This window comes from Phoenix dactylifera, chromosome 8 (assembly GCF_051530095.1).
Source record: "Phoenix dactylifera cultivar Ajwa chromosome 8, Ajwa_hap1_PhDact_Kaust_v1.1, whole genome shotgun sequence".
Taxonomy (NCBI): Eukaryota; Viridiplantae; Streptophyta; class Magnoliopsida; order Arecales; family Arecaceae; genus Phoenix; species Phoenix dactylifera.
The window spans coordinates 4,841,671-4,850,776 of record NC_143197.1 but is presented as its reverse complement, the minus strand read 5'-3'; the positions used below and the strand labels follow the sequence as shown (position 1 = coordinate 4,850,776).

At 36.6% G+C, this 9,106-nt stretch overlaps 1 protein-coding gene across 2 annotated transcripts; it reads left to right on the top strand.

Annotated features, from left to right (window-relative positions):
- Positions 1-384: 384 nt before the first annotated feature.
- On the top strand, positions 385-8,992 carry LOC103702114 (Haloacid dehalogenase-like hydrolase (HAD) superfamily protein). 2 transcript variants are annotated; one of them, XM_008784411.4, is made up of 11 exons: positions 385-583; positions 678-794; positions 1,104-1,172; positions 1,315-1,419; positions 2,449-2,503; positions 4,039-4,112; positions 4,400-4,483; positions 4,575-4,715; positions 4,802-4,867; positions 6,605-6,714; positions 8,541-8,992. In XM_008784411.4, the coding sequence occupies exons 1-11, from the start codon at positions 488-490 to the stop codon at positions 8,707-8,709; spliced, it is 1,086 nt and encodes a 361-aa protein (XP_008782633.1). In that variant the 5' UTR covers positions 385-487; the 3' UTR covers positions 8,710-8,992. The 2 variants fall into 2 exon arrangements, with proteins under 2 accessions (XP_008782633.1, XP_008782634.1); XM_008784412.5 differs by having other exon boundaries at positions 386-580.
- Positions 8,993-9,106: the final 114 nt, after the last annotated feature.

The following is a 9,106-nucleotide window of genomic DNA, read 5'->3' as shown; positions in this document are numbered from 1 at the left end:
TCACTTCATTTCTTGAGTCAATTATTTACTAAAACTTATAGCATGTCCGGGCTGCCCGTTAAATGAAAAAGGGAATAATAGATTACAAAAATTCATCATGTATTTGTTTTTATGGTCAATCAAACATAGGAATAATTTATGACAAAACTATGCTGATAGATATAAGTATTATTATTATTATTATTATTTTTGTACAGCCAAGCTAATCTTATATGAGCACTGTCATCAAAATTAAGGCAAAGAAAATGGAACAAGGGTGGACAAACAGATGCAAGCCGAGTCTAGGGGATGTTTTTAGAATAATAAGCGGTAAATATCTACTAGGACGGGGAGCCTTCCGTCAATCCCTGTCCATAAGTCCAGACTCGGGTCGTTTTAGCACTTCACGCCTTCTTCACGCCCCAAGAAGCCCTCTCCCGGCTCCGAAGGCCGAAATAAGAGGCTTCCACGAGCTCTTTTGCCCTTCCCCTTTTCCTTTCCCCTTCCGATGGACTGCGCTTTTAGAGGCACGTCCTGGGTTCCTCCGAGCCCCGCCCTTCGTCTCGGGCCCTCCCACCTCCTTCCAAAGCTTCGATTTTCCGTGGTTACTCGTTCCCTACCGCTCCTTGGATTCTTTCGTCTTTGCTTTCCTCGTTGCGTGAGGCTTTTTCTGATACTTTTTCGGGGGTTTTCTGTAGAAATTGAAGCCTTCGAGCGTGCGGAAGCGTGTGGTGGTCAGCAGGGCGTCTGGGTCCGAGGAAAAAGACTCCGGGAATGGGTTCTCGGCCGCCCCCAGCAAGGTTTTCGTCGAAGAGGTGACTGGTTTTGATTCGATTTGGTTTCTTGTTCTTGGGTTTGAATTCTTATGGCTATTTTTGTGGAGTTGATCTTGAAAGTTTTCTTTTTCTTGAGTTCTTGACGGGTGGGTTTTAGAGAAGAACATGCAAGTGATTTAGAAGCGATGGGCATTTTTCTTCATGTATTGATTTGACTACAATTTATTGATCTTCTTCTCCTTCTTTCTTGAGCGGCGTTTATTATCATATTAGGAGACAGATTTTTTTTCCTAAAAAAAATAGGATACACTGATTCAATTGGTTGAATACTGGACATATTATTATCAGACAATTGGAGCTGAATATGGAGAAGGTTTCGAGACGTTTAGGATGGACGGCCCACTCAAGGTCGATGTGGTAAGACGCTCTAGGGTTTTTAAAGCCAACCTTTATTAATGAACATATTCTGCCTTCTGATTCTACATCTATTTTGCAATAATTAGTAAATGGATTATGGGCAGTGATCACTTATTGTTTTTTCCTGATTTTTCTTTTGTAGGATTATTTGAATGACAAATTGCAAGAGTGCTTTCTCCAGAGGATACGGCATGCTATGAAGCCAGATGAAGCATTTGGTCTTATCTTCTCATGGGATAATGTTGTGGTAATTTTATAGTTTTATCTTTTCTTCTCATAAACTATGTATACTCTGGATGCTTTCTTTTGTAGTACCGATAGATATCACAAAAACTGATGATTTAACCTGGCAGACACTGATATAACATAAATCACATTGAAGGGGAGATGCGTGTTATGATTATATTGGCTCAGATGCAAATTTCTTTTTTGCATTATGGAGCAGAATTCCTATTGCTGCATTAATTCTTTAACACCTCACTTTCTCACACTTTATATTCTATCTTCTATCTTCTTTGTCTTCGCTGTTGCTCAAGAGACCCATTATATACTCTTATTTCCCTTCTATCCTCATCTTATGCACATGAATCATCATACTTCCTAAGGATCTGATTCATCAGCAAAGCTGGTCTTTCAACTGTCTTATATAATGTAAACTTAAGACGGTGTTAGATGATCCAAATGATCTTGCTATATGATTCATAATTTTTTAGTACTATTCATGCATCATTTATAATGCTAATCTCCCCTGGGAAAACGATTTTCTTATACCATGGCATCAGCGTGTCCATGTATACATGCTTGGGCATGAAGTATTTTTGTTTTAGATATTGTATATTGTTCTTTTGTGTATTATCAAAAGTTTTGTAGTTCATACATCAATGGATTTTATTCAGTTGCGCATGCAAAGGCAAACAAAGTCCTTTTTCTTCTTAAAATCTTAATTTCTTGGTAAGCATATAGTTGAGATTTATGAGGATGCAAGATTTAGTTGGTAACCATTTGTCTGTGTTTTTCTGATACTGTCCTACAAGTTCTATACACTTTATGTAGGAAATTGTGGACTCACATGTCTTCTCTTGCAAGAATAGCTGCCAGTAGGAATGTATTGTCATATGCGTCAATAAAAAACTGCACCCTGTCTTTTGCCTGTATTTCTTTATTTGTCAAGCAGTTAAACAAATCTCTCTCTCTCTCTCATCATTCTAGATGTACATATTCTCTGCTAGAAATTCTGTTAATTCAGCATACTGACATCAGCTCTGCTGTTTGTTAGGCTGATACTCGCTCTCTAAAATTGGATGCATGGAGACAGCTTGCTTGTGAAGAGGGTATGGCCTGCAAATTGTACGGTTGTTATTTGATTACTGGGCATTCAGAAACTTCTTATACCTAAGCAGTTTTGCAATAGTAATTTTCTCCATGCATTTTTTTTGTCTTTGTAATCTTCTCTGCGTTTCTTCATAAGTTTTGTTCTAGCACACTTTTAACAGTCAGTGCCATTTGTTATTCTTACACCAAAATCTTTGTGGAGTGGCACTCTTGGACATGCTTACATACATTTTCTGGACCAACTTCAACATTTCTTTTGCGGATACTGATTGAAACAGAAGATACGAGATCCTGTACCATAGAGACTAGATGGTGTACTCAAAGAAAATGTTGTTGAATTGAGTTAAGGGTCCCTTTCTTTTCCCCCTATTGATCCCGGAACTGTTTTTGACTACCGTTACCTTGCTTTGAACCGTGAAACCCCTACTTTCTCGACTTGCTACCCTGAATATTGGATTTTTACTCATTTGGTATAATATCCTTTTCTTGTCTGCGTTGTTGTGATAATGGCTGTCACTCGTGTCTTGAAGATTTATGCAGTTTGGAGCAGAATAGATCAGCTAGTTGGTTCTCATGTCAAATAAAAACCTTACCAGGGCTCTTTTAATGGTTTGTTGGTTCAATATAGTGTTTAAAGACTTGAGTTTACTTGAGATTTTGTAAATAATCTTTACATGCATGGCTGCAAATATCCTGTTGTTAATTGTTTTTTCTAAACCAATACATGAATATATGCAAATGGCTTAACCTTGCTAGTCAGTGCCATGAGATAGCAATTTGTTGCCAGAAGCCTTCTACCATTTTGTTGATAATGTTTAGGAGTGACAAAACTCAATTTACTCACTTATTTTGCTTCTCGGTTTGTGTGCCTGATGCATAATGAAAGTACAGAGACCCCACAGAGTCAAGATTAGGCAAATTGTTCGTGTTTTTTCTGATATATATAAAAGTAATTATCTTCTCTGTCATATTCCTACAAACAGAAATTTTTTATTTATTTATGTTGGCAAGACGATCTTCCATTCACAACTTATCTTAAAAATCTGCTTAGTTGATTGTATTATTGTATTTGTTCTTACATATCAAATTTTAATATTATGTAATGAGGAATCACTCCACTTTTCTGAATAGTGAGAAAGACGTTTCAAAATTCGATCATATATTGTTATTGTTAGCATTTGGGATGCTGTTACATGGAAAAAAAAACTTTGGGACCCTGGAGCACATGAAGAGTCGCACCACAGAGAAGCTTAGCGACAATTACTCACCCTATGATCTATATGATTGCTGTTTTTATTTGTCATGTGTCAAGGTTTTTTTAAACGAGGAGGCATTTTTTACATCATGAATTTGAATTTTCACACCTAAGCATTCTGTAAACAAGCACAAAATTTAATCTTTATTCTAATTGAGATATCAACTTTGGCATTGAATTTTTCTTGACAAGTGTGCTAAGCTCTCTTGGTAGTCGATTTAAACTATTAGGTGCCAATATGTTACAAAAATTTATTCCTAATAAGTAATTCTTGAGCAGGAAGGGATATCTCGAGTGATAGTCATACACAAAGAGCCATCCTTCATACAGCAGCTGATCGTGTCTTACAAAAGGTTAAGCCACATCTTTGTGAATGGGCTATGAAAAGCTATTGAGCAATGTTTTCTTGAAACTAATCATTTTCAAGGTTTCTTGTTGTCTGTAAAATCTTCTCATTTCACTTACTAGCCATTAGCTTCTGAGGGTGCTCTTTTGTTTCTCTCTTCTATTGGCTGTCTTCTTTTTATCCTTCTCATATTGGATCTTGTTTGCAATGTATGCTGAACTTTATGATTCTTGGCATTTTGATTGCCATGACTAAAAGTTCTGTTTCCTCGGATTTTATTTTTTAAAATTTCAGGTTTTATGCTGGACAGAAGAAGAGAATGAATTGGAAAGATTTAAGTCGCGGCTCTCAGAATTATACTATGAGAACCTTCTTAATGTTGTCTCTCTCCTGAGTTGATTTCTTCATCATTAGTATTAACAGATGATTTCATTTTATTAACTAAACAAATGCTTTATGCTCTGTCCAGCTTGAAGCTCCAGTGGAAGGATTAAAAGAATGGCTTGATGCTATCTATACGGTAGGGATCCCTACTGCTGTTGTATCATGTCTTGATCGGAGACATATGCTTGAGGCTTTGGAACGGATGGGGCTCAGCAAATATTTCCAGGTGAGATCTGTATATGCTGCCATATTTGGCCTATTGTATTTGCATCAGTGTTCAGTTCGGTAATCGGTACTTTTTATGGATTGAAGGCTATTGTGAGTGAGGAGGATGGAATGGAGTCAATAGCCCATAGATTTCTATCAGCTGCAGTAAAGGTATGGAAAAACTTCACTGTTTTCACAGCACTATCATACAGCTTAATTATCTCTGTATCATATGTTTATGGCTTTTGCTTGATGCTGTGTTATGCCCATAATGTTTTTATTTCCTATTTACATAAAATGTTATTTTTAATTGTCTGGCATAATGTTTTCTTTTTTCTTTTTCTCTGTGGGCATCATTAAATGAATATTGACCAGTGCCAGCTTATATTCCTGGTCAGCATGTTCGTTTCCTTGTCTGTTACATTTGATCTATTACAGATGAAACCTTTTTCTGCAGTAAAATTCTAGGATGCACGGAGAATATCATTCCAATATGTATCTGTATATTGTATATTTTCGGAGATTGATGCCCTTGGTTAATGTTGATGTTATCATCCATTTGAACAAGGCTTTTTAGCAGTTACCCAAGGAAGCTTGGAAGAATTTCTTATACTTGGAACTGTGTGAAGCAAACATAAATTACCAGCAGTCTTTTTGTTCAGTGAGGATTATTTATGACGCAGTTTATCCTTTCGTGATTATTGCATAGATAAGCCAGCACATATTGAGTTGTATATGCTACGTACAGAGCCCCTTGTATTCCAAAGAAATAAATAATTGCCAGATATGGCATCAAATATAAGAAAGAATGGAGGATGCAATACTAATCAGTTATGCATGTAAAATTGTTTTTGAGTGAGGCAAAATTATAAAGGTTTACCTTTTTTGTTTATTTTAATCATCATGTGATGTTCTGATAAACTAATATACCATTTGCTTGGAGAGTCAGCCTTCCCAGCACTACGTTCCCATCTAGCTGTGATCAAGAGCACCTTGGTCCAGCAAACTATTCTGCTGCGTGTCCCTTGTACATTTCCTGTTCTTGCCACCAACTGTAATTTCTTGGCATGATAGCGTTCCTTTATCACCATTTTTACTCAATAATGCTAGTACTGAGACCACCACTCATTGTACCATCACCATTCCATGATAGCTACCTGTCCCCACTGGTCAAGGCCAAACTGTTCGTACAGGCTGGGGCTATGGTGGCAGTGGAGGTGGTTTACTGGTGGCTTTACATTATTAAGGTGTTGGGCAGTAGTGGCAGGCAAGAGAAACCAGAGTTGGGTCTCTAGATCTTTGGTTTAAAAGGTTGAAGAGAATTGGCGGAAAATGAGAAAAAAAATCCTAGGATATAGAGGTTGTGGAGTTTATTTGTTTATTTAGTTATATAAATTTTGGATCAACTTTTTTGGGACGTCCAAGAGAGCTTGAGTTCACAATTTCTTTATGAAGGCATTAGAAGATGAGAGATTGAAGTTGTGAGGGATGGGGGGGAGAGAGAGAGAGGGGGAAGCAAAGTGGTTTGAGTGTTTTACATATACTAAGCAAGAAATTTATGGAGAGTATTCTTCTTTCTTCTCCATATTCGATTGCTTAACTACATACTCTATATGCATGCCACAAGTGTCTAGACAATTATGCTTGGGTTGCATGATATACATGAATCCTTGGGTTTGTCACTTCTGAAATTTACTTGCTGTTTACTATTTTTTAGATCTTTGATATTTGCTTCAAACTCTGATGTATACCGTTATACAAGTTGTTGTGAAGCATCCTTGGGTTTGACCTGTACTTTTGGACTAACAATTTATGCATATATATGTGTGTTCACATGCCTATGTTCACTTATAAATGTTGAAATTTTAATCTTGCCCAACTTCATTGCATTATCCTTTCTTTCTGCAGTTGGACCGAAAACCTTCGAAGTGCATAGTTTTTGAGGATGATCCAAGAGGAATTACTGCTGCTCACAACTGTACAATGATGGCAGTAGCCTTGATTGGTGCTCATCCAGCGTAAGTATATGTTTTTTCTTTCTTATAACTAAATTGCATTGTATGGACACCTTCTTGGCTAATTTAGTACTGATAGCTATCATAAAGCCTGGGTGCTATCAACAAGGATTCCCAACTGTTAGGAACCTACTCAGGAACCCATAGGTGAAGTTGCAATTCTAATATAATAGGATGAATATCACCTTAGGTGCTGCAGTATCTCTAGAAACTTGTTTCAGGCCTCAGCTCTCCTTCCTCCAAACAGGTAACGGACTTTAACTAACCAATGTTTCCATAAAACTATTCAAAATTTTCAACCTGACTTTCCTTTTGCTTTCTAACAATTTTAGTTTATCTGCATCTGTAAGCAAAATTCAAAGCTGATCAAATTTTGGGACAAATGCATATCTTTATTAAGCCTGATGTCAAAATATACATATTACAAGACTTAAGATACAGAGATGGAGAGCCTGCATTGGAGTTTCATGAATACAGAACTTCAATATATACACTCACCATACATACGTACATGAAGAATAAAAGATCCATAATGGAGAACAAACAGAACTACATATGTGTTATGTACTCTTACCATACAATGGAATGCTCAGACTCAAGCTGGATCATATAATAATCTTGCATTTAGAAATTAAACTAGCGTTAGAAATTTAATTTCAAAATCATGATTATATCCTTTTCATAGACTTCTTTTTTTAAGTGTTTGATTATTACAAAGAGGAGGTCCAGTAATGAAAGAATATTGACAGCTAGGAGATTATATGAATCTAGAAAGCTGTTGCTCAGAATAGAGAATTCCAATTTCATGATTCCAGGGATTTAAAATTTCTCATTGCATAACCAAGCAGGCAGTTCTATAAAATTATAATTTGTAGGTTAGGAATGTAAAATCATGGAAGACCATGATTTTGTGGTGCATGAAATGTGTCCTCGGAGTTTGCTAAGACTAAACAAACAAATCATGTGAGAAATGGTCAAGGTGGTAGCTTCACCACTAGAAATGGGGTAGGTCTTGCACCAAATGGATCATTTATAATTTTGGAAAGAGGAATATAGGGAAGATAGCTTGGCCAGAAAAGAATTGGTTGAACTAAGGTGCCAAATTTATAGGATGAATGATGATTGAGGGCAAACATGAATAGGAAAGTGGACTCTCCTCCAAGCAGGAGGATACACCCATAAGCGAACAAGTCAAAGCATAAAAGGTGCAATTTTGATCATGATGCATGCATGCAGGTCACTTAAATGACATCTTACTATTATAAAGGGAAAGCCTTTCTGTCTGGACATAAGTACATACGAAAATTAATCAGTTTGATAATTTGAATTAAGATAATGTATAAGTTGATTTCATGCTTGGCTTCAAGATATGCTTGCTGGGTAAAAAAAAGGAAGAATTAGCATGTGATCAAGTAAGTTTCTCTCAGTGATTCTGAAAATGATGAATAATGAGAGAGCATTTACTGGCCTTTCCTTCTGACTATTATTTGGGGGTATTCCAAATATTGCCAGTTCCCGTGCTGGAGAGTAATTTTTGAATGGATGGTATGCGTTCAAGGAAAATGGGGCAAGCAAATTACTTTTATTATTGTTTATACTCTAATACCTCATTTTCTTTTGGCATGAGAGCAGATTCAAAATTGTCTGCACAATGTAAATCTGACTGTTTTAGCTCTCATCTGTTAGATTTTATTTTTTTTTTAAAATTAAATGTTATTGTTGTCTGGTCTGTGCACTATGGCATATCCCACGATTTGTTGTCAGATGAACTTAAGAAGTATTTGGTTCTTGTCTTAAAAGTGACCGTATTTTTTCCCTTAAAACTGCAGGTATGAGTTGGTGCAGGCAGATCTTGCTGTTGCTAGCTTCAGTGAGCTCTCTGTGATCAACCTTAGGAGATTATTTGCACACAAGGGATCGAGTTTTATGGATTTACAGAAGCAGATTATAGAGAAATCACCTCCTAAAAGGAAGCTTATGACCGACACCATATTCTGATATTTTTTTCCCATTTCCTTTTGCGCTCATTTTCTCTTTGTGCGCACGTAAATGATGGAGAAAGCTGTGTATATATGGCCTGTCTTTGATGGGCCTGCTAGGCAATTTTCCCCTAAACGTTGTAAAAGTAGGTTTTCTGGTATGAGAGAAAATCTAATATTTGTTGACCGATATAGTTGGAACCACCCCTGCTTTGACATTAACTAGTCAATTTAGGATATCTGATGCAACAAATGTTATCACAAGAATATCTGGTTCATGATGAAAGCAAGTGGCTGTCCTATTTTAAATATCTTTGTGATGGTATTTATACCAGCTATTATTGTCGAAAGACAGTGGGAAACCGTAGCCGTGAAGCTCATGTTTTTCATTTTCTATTTCCTTAATGAATTGGATC